The sequence below is a fragment of the Crotalus tigris genome, unplaced genomic scaffold (genome assembly GCF_016545835.1).
Source record: "Crotalus tigris isolate CLP2741 ecotype Arizona unplaced genomic scaffold, ASM1654583v1 scf7180000017585.4430047, whole genome shotgun sequence".
In the NCBI taxonomy this organism is placed as follows: Eukaryota; Metazoa; Chordata; class Lepidosauria; order Squamata; family Viperidae; genus Crotalus; species Crotalus tigris.
In genome coordinates this window covers 3,800,003-3,817,722 of record NW_024096493.1, presented here as the reverse complement: position 1 = coordinate 3,817,722, position 17,720 = coordinate 3,800,003, and the positions used below count along the sequence as shown (strand labels likewise).

General features: G+C 37.9%; 1 protein-coding gene across 1 annotated transcript; it reads left to right on the top strand.

Moving 5' to 3' along the window:
- The first annotated feature begins 309 nt into the window (after positions 1–309).
- Positions 310–17,440, top strand: ANXA1 (annexin A1). Its single transcript, XM_039361549.1, has 13 exons — positions 310–452; positions 4,482–4,561; positions 7,112–7,205; positions 8,247–8,341; positions 9,217–9,330; positions 10,147–10,237; positions 10,799–10,878; positions 10,978–11,034; positions 12,545–12,638; positions 13,556–13,651; positions 14,620–14,678; positions 16,319–16,441; positions 17,146–17,440. Exons 2-13 carry the CDS (start codon positions 4,496–4,498, stop codon positions 17,203–17,205), a joined length of 1,029 nt encoding a protein of 342 aa, XP_039217483.1. The 5' UTR covers positions 310–452; positions 4,482–4,495; the 3' UTR covers positions 17,206–17,440.
- Positions 17,441–17,720: the final 280 nt, after the last annotated feature.

Genomic DNA, 17,720 nt, shown 5'->3' with positions numbered 1-17,720 from the left:
TAGAATTCTTCAGCCAGCATACCTGGCTGAGGAATTCTGGGAGTTGAAGTCCACAAGTCATAAAAGGGTCAAGTTTGAAGACTCCTGGAATAGGCTAATTTAAAGGAAGCTTATGGAGACATTTGTCTATATATTGAATTATAAATCATGACTATTGCAGTAGCTTATGAAGGCATTTCGACAGTTAAGTGCCTTCAAGGCACCACCAAGAACATTACACAACATTTATTCCCTGACTTTCGGCAGTTTCTGCATTAGCTCAGAAATCAATTTCTACAAGCAAGCGGATAGTTTGTTTGAAAGGCTTGTTTGAAAGGCTCTTAGTAGCAAGCACTGGTTGCTAGGTGTGGCTTCCTGATGGGTCTATAAAAGTAGGAACCACAACTTACATTTTCCACCGACTCACTTCCCAGCTTGGAAAATATTGCTTCTGAATTTTGGAAAGGGGAAAGGTATGGCTCTTTGATATTTGTCCTTTATTAATGGTTTTAGAAGAATATAGTTTTATTTACTCTGGAGTAAATTATTTACTGACTTGGACTTATTTGTAAGTCAATGTAGAAATATATGAAATATATTTCATGTGCATATAAATTTATTTCTGATTCTCTTGCCTGTATTTTCCAGCAAGGGAGTAGAAAGTGTTTAAAACTGCATAAACTATGCACGGAATTAAAATTTGTAACAGTTGGTAGCTTAATGCTAAATAACTGCTTTTTTTCCTCTCTTCCTGTTCTTTTCCGTTACCATAGAAAGCAGAATTATTTTTATCTAGCAAAGTATGAGTTAAGAGGGAAAAAATGTGCCCAATGTCTTATGTGGAAACTTTTTTAGAAAAAACACCCTGTGGTTAAGGAAAGCTTGCTTAACTGTTTCCCAATTGTTAAATGTTTATTCCTTTGCAAACATCAGCCGCACCAAGAATAAAATATAGACTTTTTTTTTCAAAAAGGCAACTAAGTTTAATTATGTTTTAATTTGTTGGTAGTTATTTTTAATATAGGAATGTAAGAACTGCAGAATGTTATTTGCATTTTTTTTCATTTTTCATAAGTATATTCAGAAGCGGATGCTGCTGCTTCTTCCTTGTAACAATTTTTTTTCAGGAGTGGGGGTGGGGGAACAGGTTTTTCCTGTTTCTGCAGCTTTTGACCATTAAAGAAAAGTGACCTGAGAGTTAAGGAGTCCTGCACAATGACGGGAAAAAAATAATTGTCCCTTCCTTTGGAAGGAACTTGCATATCAAGCTGAATCTGAAATGCCTCTATTAATGAGATGGAACTCAGTAGGGGTTACTTCTGAGTAAATAGGTAGAAATCTTAGACATATTTTCTTAAAGTAAGTTTCAGTCTGTCGAATTATGCTCATTTTAGTCAGTTTAAGATTGGGCCTCCTATTTTAAGCAATTGTTTCAATTGTAATCCCAAAAGTGTTTCTCCAGCCAATTTCAAAAGTTTGTAATGGTCCAGAAAGCAGTTCATGAAATGTACAAGTTGGCTGGATCTTAGTGTGTGTAGTTATAATACATAAATATACTCATAGCATCAGCAGGAATGGGACTAAATCTTGTGGCTGTCACTTGACCAATCATGTGGATCAGCGGCCATACTGGGAAATCTCCATTATTTTCCTCCTGGAATTAGGACCAGAATATACTCCCTGACAGCTGGAATGTTGCAGCAGTCCTGGGAACACATCACCTTGGATTTTGGACTTTGTGTGCAGGAAAAGATCTGGGAATTCTACCAGCTGAGATTGTTTCAGAAGTAGAGGCAGTGGGCAGTTGGAAGGGCAGTGGGCAGGGTTTGACAATTGAGGTAGTAACGAGATGGGGTGTGGTGAGCTGTCTTAAGGAAAGTGATCACACGGGGTACAGAAGAAGCGATAGAAAGACACGTTAAAAGCTTCTCTTAAGTCCCTGGATATTAACACCATCTCTTGGGAACTTCTGGCTCATGATCGACCGACATGGTGCCTCTTGGTGTACCAGGGTTGCCAGACATATGAACACAGAAGGACAATCTTGGCACAAGAAAAGCGAGCACTCTGCAAAGCCAGAACTGCAAATGCTGAATCAACAGTGTCTACATTTCTGTGTTCAGTATGTGGCATAACATTCTGTGCTAACATCGGTCTTATCAGCCACCTACGGACACATCGTTGATAGCCCACAACCCACAAGATGTCAAGGTCTTCATCAAAAACCGATGGACGAACAACACCAGTAATGAGTTAGGGAGATATGGTGGCAGGCAGGCCATTCTCAGGGAAGGCCAACCTGGTAGCTAGCACTTGCATTGCCTTTCAAGCCCGTGTGCTCAGCCTTCAAAGCCAGGTCTTCACAGCCTTGGAGGCCCTGAACTCCAGCTGCCCCGGTTTAATGCCAGGTTGGCCTGCAATAAAGCTTATCTCAGCTAATTATGGATGAGAGAAGTGATCTGGCCTGCATTACCAAGATCTAGTTGGTAGTAGATGTGGGTCTTCTTTTCTGAGAAACATATCTCACAGGTTTCAAGTGTGGCACCAGCTGTGACTCTGGGGCGGGGATGCTGAGGTAGCTGTTGTTATTCTGGATTCCCTAGTGGCCTTTAGGAGAGCTGCCCTGGACATAGCCAGATGCAAGCTCTCTTTGTGAAGTTGAGTTGCAGGGAGTTGGTATTTTGCTGATCTGGCTCCAGGGACTGGGGGACATAATTTTGTACTGGTTCATCTCCTTTTTCTGTGGTCAGTACCTGTCAGTGCTATTGGGGGAAAAGAGGTCCAGCTATAGGCCCCATTATTTGGTGTGCCTCAAGACTCAAGGTTCTCTCCCCTCCTATTTAACATCCATATGAAGCTGCTGGGAGAGTAATCCACTGGCATGGGGCTTGGTATCAGCAGTATGTGGATATTCCAATTATATGTCTCCATCCCATGCCCAGCACGTGATTTTATTCAGCCACTGGTTTAGGGTCTGGAGCTATAAGGGCATGAATGGGGAGAAGCTGGCTGGAATTCAACACTGGCAAGATGGACTGGTTTAGGTTTTGGTCCCTGATATCAGGAGATTGACATTTCTGACTCTAGACATTATAACACTCCCCTGTAGAGATCTGGTGAGCTATTTGGCACTCCTTTTGGACTCGCAGCTCCTCCTGGAAGAAGAGATGGCAGTCATGGCCAGAGAATGAATGAATGAATGAATGAATGAATGAATGAATGAATAAATAAATGAAATGAATGGTACTCCCTTGGTTTTGACATTTTAGTACCCAAACTAAGTAACATCATTAGTGCTAGAGAGGCATTTGCCCAAATCTCTTCTGCACCAATTACAGCCATTCCTGGATGTAGCTACCATTCTCACAGTCACCCCTGTCTTAATCATCTATTTGGATTACTGCAATGTGCTCTAATCAGGCTGCCCTGAAGACATCAGAAATCTGCAACTGGTTCAGAATGGCGACACATACAGTTTTAGATGGCCAGTGGTTCACCCAAGTCATACCACCATTGCATGAGCTATACTGGCTTCCTGTTGCTTTCTGGGGTCAATTTAAGATCCCAGTTATTACTTTTAATGCCCTACGTGGCACAGGCCCAGGTTACTTGCAGGACTGCCTCTCCCAGCAGGTATCTGCCATTACTAGGTCAGATAGAGTAAGTGCGCTCCAAGTCTCCTCTCTCAAGTTCTCCTTGCTGGGACCTTGGAGGCATGCCTTGTTGGTGGCCACTCCAGGTCCTTGGAACAGTCTCCCACCAGAAATCAAAGTTACCCAACCCTTTTAGCCTTCCAGAGGACTGTGAAGACCTGGCTTTTCCCCCAAGCATTGGGCTAGGATTGGGGGTTGACCTGTGATCATGTTTGGTTTGGTGCCTGGGGGAAGGTATGTTTTTAACCATGGCTTATGGATTGTTGTGAGCCACCTAGAGTCACTGTATGAGATAGGTGGACATTTAAGTCTTGTAAATAAATAGATGGCAAAATGCCACCAGAAATGCAATATAATTCTGCACATCCTAAAAGAGCCATTGATCATTGTCCTAGATAGGTTGAGTGTTGGGGTAAATTTAAATATAAACAACAGCAAAATTTGCTAAAGTAAAACATTTTTCTGAAAAAATTATGAAATGGTATGTTCTTACTGTCTTAATGGAATTCTTCATGGCTGAAACCAAGAAGATCTTAAGATCCACTACAAGCATAGCTTCAATTAGCGTAGTGTTTTTTTTTAAACTCCTGGTCATTCCTCTCCTAATTCCAGTAACAGGGCAAAATAAGTCAGTAAATAATTCTATTTCCCAACCTGGTGCCCTCCAGATGTATTGGAATTTGGGTTTCTCTTTTGGAAAGTGGGAGAGGAATCCTCTTTGACTTTTCTGATTCTTAGAATGCTTAAAACAGGTGAAAGGCCTTTTCCCTACAGAATAAAAAAGCAAAAGAAAGAAAAAAGCGGGAACCAGTTTTTCACTTCATTCTGTTCCATCTTTTCCCTTTGCAGAAAGTTGAATCAAGATGGCCTTGGTATCAGAATTCCTGAAGCAAGCCAGATTTATGGATGATGAGGAACCACAATACATTGTAAGTTTCCCTAACAACTAATCGATTTGGCTTTACAAAGGAATGTTGGAAGTACAGTTAAATGAATGGGAGCTGTGATAAGATGGCATAGGGCAGGGATACAACCAAAAACAGCTTTTCCTTTCTCTTTCCAAGAATTCCCTTTACTCCTTTCTTGAATAATCAATGTGTTCAACTCCCCATATTCATTCATTCAGAATAGAGCTGGAAGGGACCTTAGAGGTCTTCTAGTCCAGCCCCTGCTCAAGCAGGAGTCCCTGTATCATTTCAGACAAGTGGCTGTCCAGTCTGTTCTTAAAAACCTCCATTAATGAAGCACTCATAACTTTTGAAGGCAAAGCTGTTCCACTGGTTAATTGTTCTCACTATTGGGAAGTTTCTCCTTAATTCCATGTTACTTCACTCCTTGATTAGTTTCCATCCATTGTTTCTTGTCCTGCCTTCTGGTGCTTTGGAAAATAAATTGATCCTCTCTTCTTTATGGCAGCCCGTTAAATACTGGAATACTGCTATCATGTCACCCCAGTTCTTCTTTTCTCTTGACTAGCCATATCTAATTTCTGCAACCATTCTTTGTATGGTTTAGTCTTCAGGCCTTCAATCATCTTAGTTGCACTTCTCCCCACTTTTTCTAAAGTTTCAACATCTTTTTTGTAAAGATGAGCCGAGGTGGCGCAGCAGTTAGAGTGCAGTACTGCAGGCCACTTTATCTGACTGTGTTCAGCAGGTCAGCGGTTCAAATCTCACCGGCTCAAGGTTGACTCAGCCTTCCATCCTTCTGGGGTAGGTAAAATGAGGACCCAGATTGTTGGGGGCAGTGTAAATATATATATACATTGCTTACTGGTGTACACCGCTTAGAGAGTGCTTGCACTTAAAGCGGTATATAAGTCTCATAAATAAATAAATAAATAAATAAATGTGGTGACCAAAACTGGATGCAGTACTCCAGGTATGGTCTTACTAAGATTATAAAGCGCTATAAAGTTATAAAACATAATCAATAGGTTTTTTTTTTTTTTTAGCTCTCTCTACCCTATTTTACAACTGATATTTTACTAGTAAGTCCTGGAATGGGCAGCCTTTCTCCGATCTTTTTATGTATGCATTTAAATTGAACCCACTTTAATTTAAATTTAGATAACATTTGTAAATAAACACATTACATATTTCTGGAGATGTAAATGGGGCCACGATGTCAAAAGTAGAAGCTTGTGGCACATACCAGGGGAAAGGCAGACTGTCTTATTTTTCTCTCCTGTGGTATGTGAATAGGTGGTGATATTCTTTTTAAATGATGTTAAGCTTATTTTTAGGACTTGCTTTACAGGTCTGATATGCTTTTCACTTCAGAACAGCAGGAAGTGGCTCTGTTGTTTTTTTAGCAATGATGAGAGAAACGTGAGCTGCCCAAAGAGATTTGGGAGGGACATTTTCCTTTCCAAAATACAGAAAAGAGTTTCAAAATACTGAGGCAGTATTTAGTTGACCTCCTAAAATAAAAACTTCTACAAATAGTCCTCAGCTTATGCTCAAAGTTTCCATTGCTGAGCAAGATGGCTGTTCAGTGAGTTTTATCTCATTTTATACACCTTTGTTGCCACAGTTGTTAAATGAATCACAACAGTGGTTAAATTAGTGACACGTTTGTCAAGTGAATCTGGCTTCCTGATTGATTTTGCTTGTCAGAAGGTCACAAAAGGTGATCACATGACCCGAAGACACTGCAACCATCATAAATACATGGCAATAGCAATAGCACATAGACTTATACATCACTTCACAGTACTTTATGGTTCTCTCTAAGCGGTTTACAGAGTCAGCATATTCCCCCAACAATCTGAGTTCTCATTTTACCTACCTTGGAAGGATGGAAGGCTGAGTCAACCTTGAGCCAGTCAGGATAGAACTGTTGCAGTCGGCAAAGTTAACCTGCAATACTGCATGCTAACCACTGCGCCACATGGCTCTTTGCCAAGTATCCAAATTCTGATCATGTGACCATGGGATGCTGCAATGGTTGTAGGTGTGAAAAACCATCATAAGTCACTTTTTTGAGTGCTGTTGTAACTTTGAATGGTCACTAAACAAATGGTTGTAAGTTGAGGATTACCTGCATATAGTTTCTAATTATTCATATTTAAAAACAGTCTGAAATAAACACTGATACTATGGAATAGCTATACTGCTAGGACCTTGCTGAAAAAGACAAATATTAAAAAAGGGAAGCTTTTGCATTTATAGAATTTGTAAGCTCATGCAAAAGCAGGTACTAGTGCCAAGATCATGCTGTTCTTCACATTGAGTAAGATATAATAGTAACCCCTATTATCGCTTTATAACTACTTATTATAACAAATGCCTCTTAGCATATTCCCTCACAAATGGTGAAAATGGTTTTCCATCATTGTTTCATCCAGGTTATTTTAACTGATGACATTGCTTTAATTTGCATCTAATAATTATTTTTGAATGTACCTTAAAGATTTGGGAAAGAAAAGATTTTTAAAGCAAGCTCAATGTTTTAATTTTTCAATTTATTTTTAATAGAAAAAATCTAAAACTGGTTCAGCAGTCCATGCTTATCCCAGCTTTGATCCTTCAGCTGATGCGGTTGCACTAAACAAAGCCATAACTGCTAAAGGTAGGAGAGAAAGATAAAATCTGTGAATGTAGATGCTGTTTTTTGCTCAGATTATTATTTCTCCTGTGTTAATGCCATTTCAGCCCATTTTTAAATGAAAGGTCCATGCAAAAATGCACACACAATTTTGTGTGCTTTTTCCTAAGCATCTCGTGGAATACTAAATCCAGATAGTTTCAGCAAAGTCAAAAATGCAGCAGAATAGGTTCAAACCATGCTGTCATTTTCTTTTCCTTGGCTTCTTCTGTTTCATTTTTGCTTGATTTGTCCTGCAGGCCATCCCATTCAGCAAGAGGCCATATTTTACAATATGGCCTCTTTACAAGAAACCATTTACCTAAATTAGGAATGTCCAAACTGGCAATTTTAAGGCTTGTGGACTTTAAGTCCCAGAATTTCCCAGCCAACCATGTTGGCTGGGGAATTCTAAGAGTTAAAAGTCCACAAATCTTAAAGTTGCCAAGATTGGACACCTGTGACCTAAATGATGATGAGATAAAGACAGGCAAGAGAAGTTTTAAGCATTAAGAGAAAATAGAGGCATGGAAGGAAGCAGTTCCTCTTAAAAGGTTGGGAAAGATATGCAGAACATGACTTTTGGAATTCTTTCCAACCTCTTAAAAATGCTCTTTGTCATGTGATCGGCAAGGAAGCGATGCGTCTATGATAGTCTCATGAATATGTATTGGGACTTTTTTCTTCAAAGCCTCTGCTAGAACCTGGCCCATGTTTAAACTTAATCTTACCTTTGGAGGCTTCTTCACCCATGCCAAATCTGGTTCCATTCTGGTTTTACAAAGTTGTTCTTCTGCTGGACAGAATCCAATATCCCTTGACGTATTTCTCTTTTCAATATTCTGTTAGAAGGAATTAAAAAAAAAAAGCAAGAAGGATTTTCAGCCAGGCTAAATATGTTGATGAAAACAACCTTGTTGATAACTCAGTTGAGCAGTAGTGTTAGCTTTTGATTTATTGGTTGTAGTATGGATTGAATTGATTATGTTTGTGTGAATGAAAAAAAAATTCTCATTCATGATTTAGGAGTTGATGAAGCAAGCATCATCAATATTTTGACCAAAAGAACCAATGCACAACGACAGCAGATCAAGAGAGCCTATCAGCAGATGCATGGCAAGGTAGCTTCCTTTGTACATACCTTGCAAGATACTTTTCACTTTTAGTATATTATGTATGATTAGATCAGTCTTTTTCCAACTTGGCACTTTTAAGAGGTGTAGATTTCAATTCCCAGAATTCAGAAGCATGCTGGCTGGGGAATTCTAGGAGTTGAAGTCCACACATCTTAAAATTGCCAAGTTCTGAGAAACAATGGCTTAGATAAATAAATAAAATATTAAATTCATTATCATGCTGATGGTTGGAACATGACTTCTAAAACTAGGCTACATAAAGCACACTAGCTTTAATATTGATGGGAGGACAGTATAGCTTCCAGTTGACCTTAATGGTTTCATTGTAGAACATAGAACACATAAAATAGAATAATAGGAAAGGACCTTGGAGGTCATCTAGTCCAACCCCCCTGCAAGCAAGACATGCTATACCGTTTCAGACCAATGGCTGTAAAGTCTCTTCTTGAAAACCTCCAGTGGTAGAGACAAAGTTTTGTCTCCAATTTTTTAAAAATAAACCTGGATCTTTCACATACATGCAGGTAAGCCCCACCTGTGAATGGATATGAACAGAATGAGCAAAGAATAGCCACTTTTCAAGAATAAATTAACAAGGACTGCAACTAATCTACCAGAACTATTTATTTTGTAAGTGCAAGAGCTTTATTTAGGAAATTATCACAAGTCTAGAGGACAAAAGACAAGGGAGTATGTACATATTAAAAAATGTAAACCAACTGCTTTTTCCTTGAGGGAGGAAGAATGAAGTTCTTATACATGGGTTGATATCGAGGATTTTCTTATGTGTTTGGAAAGTAATATTTTATTGTCTGAATAAGTTCTATAAAGAATTGTTACATGTTTGCTTTTTCTCATAGCCTCTGGAAGAAGCTTTGAAAAAAGCTCTCAAAAGCAATCTAGAAGATGTCGTCCTGGCTATGCTGAAGACTCCTGCCGAATTTGATGCTGATGAACTTAGATACTCTATGAAGGTATGTTTGTCTTTCAAGGCTTGGGTGGACATTATACTAAAGAGAGGAGAGAGAGAGAAATCTTTTCCTTAGCTTAAAGCAGGGCCATCCAACCTTAAATTTGCCAAGATTGAACACTCTTGACTTAAAGAGGCATTGGAATGAATGATATGTTTGCTGGAAGTTGTCATGTAATGGATCAAGAAGCTCAAGGAGTTCCAGGATGATTGCACTGTAAATAAGTAGCTGATATAAGGGGAAATCACATAGTTCATTACAATACAAACTGTTTTGGGCTGGATTCCCACTTGGTTCTCCAAGTTCTATTAAGTGCTAGGTGTTAAATTCCAAAAGTACGTAGTGATGTGATCAAGGACAGAAAGAATCTAGAATAAATGCAGTTAATATAATTGCTTTCTGGTACATAGAATCACTCCATTTCAACAATGTTCTTTTTTTGTAGTTCCCAACCAAACTGCCAAGCCCCTGCATATTTTTTTACCAATTTGAAGCTTCCAACTGGTCTTTAAAGGCAGTCTCATGCCGAACACGTTGCAGTAGTCTAAATGGGTGGTAAAAATACATGACAAAATAAAATATAAACCAGCTCCATGTTAATCTTTGTAGTTCAAGATTCTATGATTATGATCTATCATCCAGATAGAAATAGGTAAACTAAAATTTCCAGCAAGGGCATAAAAGCTGGAATTGTAGCTTAGTAACATTTTATAACCAAAGGTTTCCTGCTTCTGCCTGAACATTGCACTTGATGGAATAAGTTCTTTTAGAAATACAAAACAAAATGTTGCTTATGTATATCGATTTACTGCCAAACAGGGACTTGGAACAGACGAAGATATCTTAATTGAGATTCTGGCATCAAGGAACAATATGGAAATCAAAGCCATCAACAGACAATATCAAGAAGGTAAATTACTATTTTTTTTAAAAAAAAAACTTAGATCTATTTTGTTAATGCCTCTTCAGCCAACAATGTGAAGTATTTTGGTAGTCATTTGTTGATACAGATGAAGTTATGTATCTGGTTTATGGCCTACCTGAACAAAAGCACAGCTGATAATTTGCAAGGAATTTTAGAACACTAAATTCTATTAGAGTTTTTCACCAACTGAAAATAAAAATTAACAGGCTATCAATCTAATGTACAAGAAGGAAGAGAGCATCTGCAAGGTCATATTCTGTTTTTGAACATCTGATTTAATTATTGGCGTAATTATTGTTTTTTTAAATTTATGATAACCTGCAAGTTTTCCAATGAAGATAACATTGAAATTTCTTTATGGATAGCTTCCATGTACCATTTACATCTTGCATTGTGAAATCTAAGCAATCATTTAAAAATGCAAGCCCACAAAGATTGCAAAATGAGTTGAGTAAAAATGTAGAAGCTGTATGCAAGGAAGAAAATAATTTATGGTTAATGCTTGCATTTGAAACTCTGTTCTCAATATGTTTGCTCTTCTTGCAGCTTTTAAGAGAGATCTCGCCAAAGATATTGCCTCAGACACTTCTGGGGATTTTCAAAAGGCTTTACTTGCCTTAGCCAAGGTTTGTAGTACTCCATGATGTTCAGAAGTCATGTTGGTTCAGAAATGATCTGTTATTGTAGTATACAATATTGAATTAAGTGAGGCTGATTTGTTTCAGGGTGACCGGAACGAAAATCCACATGTGAATGAAGAGTTGGTAGACAATGATGCAAGGGTAAGGAGTACTTGTTGCTACCTTTGATGCTTCTTTTGTCTTGTCTGTCAAAAACAAGATTTCTCTCAGGCAAGTGAATCCATTCATGCATTCCTCCCACGTTCCCAGGAGAAAAAGAATATGGGACTTGGAGAACTTGGAGCTGCATTTCCCATCCAAATGTCCCAAAAGTGCTTTTTCCAAAAGGCAACTGGACTTTCTTGATTATTTCTGTTGAAAACATTTTGCTTTTCATCCAAGAAGCTTCTTCAGTTCAGAACTGAATAAGCTTCTTGGATGAGAGGCGAAATGTTTTCAAGGGAAAAAAACAACAATAAAATCCAGTTGCCTTTTGGAAAAAGCATCTTTAGGACAATCGTGACCTGTATGATTGAGAATCTCCACAGACATTTCCCAGCAAAAGGGGACTATTGGATGCAAGACCCACTTTAGATTTTTTACAGCTACCAAAAGGCCTGAGCAAAAGGATGTGGACCTATAGGCTTCCTATAATTAATCTGTGTTGCGGGATTTACTTCCTGTCACTGCTTTTCCCAGTTGATCAGTGGCTGATCCATTCTAGGAACCATCTTATGTTTCTCAGATGGGGTGATTCATACACACTTGTCTGTTAAAGAAGAGTATTAGAGTTGCAGGCCAAGAGAGAAAATGATAGATCCTGCTGGAAACACATCCCTTTGTAGACAAAAGAAATGAAATAATGCATGCCAAAATGTAAGAGGGTAGGACTTATGCTGAAGCCTTTAACCCTGATGTCACTCCTACTCAGCTGTGCCTTGCTGGGGTTGGTATGTGAGAAGCTTGCTCTAAACATCAGGACATTAAATTAGTGTCAATAACTATTGAATTCTTAGGAGGTACAAAGTTATAGTGCAATGGTGATAAATATATATATTATTTCATGGACAAAATAAGTCAAACATGTCTGTAATTAGGCACAAGGAGACCATATCTGGGGATCTCCACCTAATGCTTGGCATTTGCAGGAAATGGAAATCTATTGTGTCCCAACTGAAGCTCTACATAGAAATCTCACTAGAGCATAAAACACAAATTTAGTTGATTATCCGTGGCATGGGAAAAAAAAAGAGTGGGGAAAATGATGACTGTATCTTCACTTATAGTGTTAATTAGCCATCAACTGATCAAAAGTAATTCTTCTTTTTCATACTGGCAAAATGATAGCTGTTGTACCTGAACTAAGAAAGAGTTTATTTGGAGTAGACTTGACACACATCATTGAGTTTTCAGAGTTTTCAGTTTTAAAGCTAATATAGTGGTGAAGAGTGTGAGGTTTGGGGCAGAAAATTCTGGACTTCAGATTTTACTGTGGTTATAATCACAGTAAATTCTTTGGTTCTCAATCCTTTCATCTGCAGTTGGAAGTCAAATTTCCACCTTCTGAAAAGAACACTTTACAAAGTCTTTTGCTTGAATCTGATTATTATATATGTAATATCTGTAATATTTTGGAATCTCTCCTTCTGAATGGTTTCTTTCATTGTAATAGAAATTATATGAGGCTGGAGAGAAAAGAAAAGGAACAGATGTGAACATTTTCATTGAAATTCTCACTACCAGAAGTTTCATGCACCTTCGAGGAGGTAAGAAATTGCATATTGCATATTGATGAAATGCTTTTATTTTAAAGAGAAATATCTTAATAGCAATTTTTTTAAATAATACTGTATAATAATTTATTAGTGAGATTTGAAGAAGGGTTAACAAAACCTATTCTGCTGCATAATGGACAATCCCTTAAAATTAATATAGAGGTAGTCCTCAACTTATAACTATTAATTTAAGGATTGTTTTAAAGTTACAAAGGCAATGAAAAAAGTGACTTATGACTGTTCTTTACATTTGCAACCATTGCAGCATGTTCACAATTTGAATGCTTGGAATTGGCATATATTTATGACAGTTGCAGTGTAGTGTCCTGGGGTCATGTGATCATCTTTTGTAAGCTTCTATTAAGCAAAATCAATGGAGAAGCCAGATTCACTTAGCAACCATGTTGCTAACTGAACAGCTGGAGGGATTCACTTAAAAACTGGCAAGAAAGGTTGTAAAATGGGGCACAATTCACTTAACAACAGTCTTGCTTAGCAACAGAAATTTTGGGCTCAGTTGGTCTCAGTTGTGGTCGTAAGTTGAGGACCACCTGTATTTAACTTCAGAAATGGAGTATGTAGCCCTTCTTAATTAAGTTTGATTGGCACAATTTGAGATTCCAGGTGTGTATATACCTCCCAAGAACCTCTCATGTGGTCTCTGTCCCTTCTAAAAACTGCCAGCAGATTATAGCATTAAAGTAGCATATAGTGTACACTTCTTAGGGCAGTGTTTCCCAAACTTGACAATTTTAAAGCATGTGGACTTCAACTCCCAGAATTCCACAGCCAGCATTGCTGGCTGTGGAATTCTGGGAGTTGAAGTCCACATGCCTTAAAATTGTCAAGTTTGGGAAACACTATGACTTAGGGGAACAATCTATTCCATATTGTTCTTTTGGTTTCAGTTTTTAGGAGATACCGGCTTTACAGCAAACATGACATGAAGGACGTTCTGGATCTCGAACTGAAAGGAGACATTGAGAATTGTTTGACAGCAATTGGTATGTATCCCTCCTCTGTACGAAAGGTGTTTTGTTGCTAAATTTGGTTCCAAGATTATGCCTTCTGGAATGTTACTCTCCCAGAGATCAGATTGGCTCTGACCCTTTTGACTTTTAACAAGGCCCCTGAAGGCTTGTGAATGCCCTCATATCCTTGGAGATGGAGTGTCACTTGGGCCATGATATGATTTTATTGCCAGTTATTGTTGCTTTTATCTCAGCTGCTGACTGTGTATTTATTTTGCATTTTTTGTACGTGTGTTTTTTGGGCTGGATTTTTTTTTCACCCAGAGTCACTTGTTTGAGAGGAGCAACTATAAAAATAGAAACAAATTAGCTCTTAGGTTAATAAGACACCAATCCTAAACACTACCCCTGAAGCCAGGCAGGGTATAGCTCCCTTGGATCTTGCCCTGCATTGTCAATCAGTGACTTTAATAATGACATAGTATTTTATATTACATTTTATTAAATTTTTGTCATTCCATAAGTGACTTTAGGGGCATGCAAAAATATGAAAGGACAGGACCAGAAAGAGTCCTATCTTGTTATTATACCAATTATACATTCTCTTCCAGAAGAAAAGTGGTAAATCTGAGAAAGCAATGAATGTCTTATGGGTGTTTTTTAAATAAACAAACTAACAAGCAGCTTTGGGAAAGGTTCAGTTGTGTCAACAAAACAGAGGAGCACCTATCTGTTTTATCTTTTCTTTGCCAGCTGTGTTTTAACCTTTTGGATAAAACTTTATTAAGTAGATCAAGGTTATTTCTTAAAGTTAGAAAAAGTCCTTTTCTGCCCGTTCCTCTGCCCAGTTCTGCCACACTGCCTTTGTTACCTATATATAGCTGTAATGTGTAATTATTCATGAGATTGCAATCTTTGGAAGACACATTGTGTTTCTTTCTTTGCACCTTGCTTTTGTTCATTTATGGCCATAAATAATCTCCGTTCTTTCTCATTTCCAGTGAAATGTGCTGTAAGCAAGCCAGCTTTCTTTGCTGAGAAGCTCCATCTAGCAATGAAGGTAAAAGAAATGTTACTAAAAAAGTTAGAAGAAGGCTTTGTTTTAAAGGAGTATGGCAACATACATTACATTTTCAGTCTTCTGATTGTTTCTCTTGAAAAAGGCAGACAATATTGGGCACAAATTAGAAATAAAGTTTTCAGGGAATATAAATCCTTCCATTCTCCACCACTCAATCAGAAAGGAAGATGCTTCCTTGGATGAGAAGCCTAACACCTTCACTGCAGCAAGGTTACTAGTAGGTCTATATTGGAAGAAAGATTCTTTGCCTACTTTAGAAGAATGGATATTTAAAGTATCTAGTTTTGCAGAAATGGCAAAAATTTCTGCTTATTTAAAGGATCATACACAAGAAAGATATATTACTGTATGGGGAAGGTGGATAGATTATATTCAGAAAAAATATGGAATTAAAAAGTTTTATTTATTTTATGAATGAATATCAAATATTATAGAGAATTGTTTTATAAGTTATGGAGTTAAAGGTTAATTATGATATTTTTTTTTCTTTCTCTCTTTTTTTTCTTTTTTCTTAATTATTATAATTTTCTTTTTCTTTTTTTTTCTTAACCCTGTATTCTGCTCTGGGAAGTGAAGGGAGGGGGGGTGGGGGTGGGAGGGAGGGTAAGGGGGGGTTCTCTATTTTAAAACTTTATTGTATTTTTATAAATGATTGTATGTTTTAAAAAATAAAAATTTTCAAAAAAAAAAAAAAAAAAAAAGAGAAGCCTAACACCTTCAAGGGGAAAAAAACCAAAAGTCCAGTTGCCTTTTGGAAAAGCACCTTTGGAATCACACACACATGTTTGCTGTTGGGAATATGCAAGATCTCATAACCTGCCTGGCAAACAGTATCTGGGAGTGGTTCATTATGTTGCTTAAGATAGCCGAGGCCTTTCTGAAATCAGAAAAGCTCACAGAAAGGACTCTCTGACTCTATGGAGACACATTCCCCTCTAATAGAAACTCAGGTGGCATAAACAATGGAGTGTGAACTCAGATTTCTAGTACAGACAGGTGTGGCTGGAATTTCATTAATATGGGTGTAGACAGAAAGATTATGATGTCTATTTCTGAATGAATATGCAAGGACTTTTGATTCTCTGAGATGGCTCTTTGGTGTTTGGTCCTTGGTGTTCTCTGAGCTAGAAATATCTTCCAGCATGGCTCTTTTGTCTATTTCTGGGTTGACACTTGAAACTCTGGACATCTATCATAAAAGCAAGGAGAGTTTAGAACAGTGGTTCTCAACCTTTTTAATGCCGTGACCCCCAACTGGTCGTAAGTCGAGGACTACTCAACCAGTCGTAAGTCGAGGACTATTCAACTGGTGCAGCACCAGTTTGGCGGGCTCAATAGGGCAGAGACAGCCTGGACAAGAGAGTCTATTCTATTGGCTTTCAAAAGCCAATAGAATAAAAGGGAGTAGCACAGCTAAGGAAAAGGGGAAAAAAATGGCGGACTGCGTTGTTTGGCGACCCCCGTGAAATGGTCGTTCAACCCCAAATGGGGTCCCGACCCACAGGTTGAGAACCACTGGTTTAGAATATTTCTAGGTAAACCATTAAACCAAGCAGAGAGAAGCCACTTAAACTCGAGAGTTGTGAGTTTATTTCCATCCCCCCTTTTTTTTTCTACAGGGTCCTGGCACAAGCAACAGAACTCTGAACAGAATTATGGTGTCCCGGGCTGAAATTGATATGAATGAGATCAAAGGTTTTTATAAGGAAAAATATAAGGTGTCTCTCTGCCAGGCAATTTTGGTAGGTTATTTCTGCTTTTATTGATAATTAAATGGGGTTTAAGGAATTAGACTTTGTGATTAAGGAATTAGAACCAGAACTAAGTAGCTGTGTGGTTTGCAATAAGAGTCCACTATTTTTATTTCCATTGACAGAATGTTGTGACTGTATTTGGATGGGGGTAACAATGATATAATTGAGGCTATTGTAATTAAGATTCTTTATTATCCTTATTAATCTTTAGAACATTTTTTTCATCATTAATCTTTAGACCCAGTTTTTAATGCATATTTTAGTCATGTTTTAAGAACAAGTAGCCATTTCAGATTTTGTGCCCTCTGGAAATGATAAGGAAATGTAGGATAGGTGGATGCCAACTTAGAGAAGTCTGTGTTAATACACAAGAGATTTAATAATTGTATAATTCTGGATTTCCCCAGGACTTGAAAAATTGTCTGATGGAGTCAACGAGATTGACATGTGTTTGTGTGTGTGTGTGTGTGTGTGTGTGTGAGAGAGAGAGAGAGAGAGTCTCTAATTCTTCCGCACACATAAAATACTGAGTTTTTGTTTTGTGGTTGCAGCCAAACAAGTGGTGACAGGATCATGTATAATGCATGAATCTGGCTTTAGAATGCAAGTAGAGGGGAGGTGAATGGGAGGTACATGATTGCTCTACTCTGGTTTTGTTGGACATGAATTCTTTTTATTTTTTCCACATGCAGGATGAAACAAAGGGAGATTACGAAAAGATTTTGGTGGCTTTGTGTTGCGGTGATGACTAAGTTCTGTATCTTGTACATTCCAGTTACTTCCTTGAGAATAGTTGAGAATATGATCTTCCTTAACTAAATGAATCTTTGAACCAAGCTTTCTTTGAATAAGAAGAAAGTCCTTTTTTATATATATCCAAAGCCAAGGAAGAACCATTGTGTTTGCGTTTGCAGGATTAAGATATATAAAACATAGTGTTTGTATATATAAGTCTAGTTAACATTCCAAATAAAATCAAATCTCTTATCCGGTGTGATTATTTTTTCCTGTCGATGTTGATTCTGTGCCTTTAAGAAAGTTGCATATCCTTCAAATATTCCATAAATAAGCTCTGTAGAGTGACCACAGTCTCAACATAATGAGCCTTACCAATGGCCCCACACACACTTAAGACATGCATTCTGGCTGCCATACAATGGGAAGTTTCAAAGGTTCCAGGGAAGAGTACTAGTGGCATGCTGGAGATGGGATCTCTCACCCTGAAAGAGATCCTGATGATTTTCACTATAGTTGAGACACATATTTA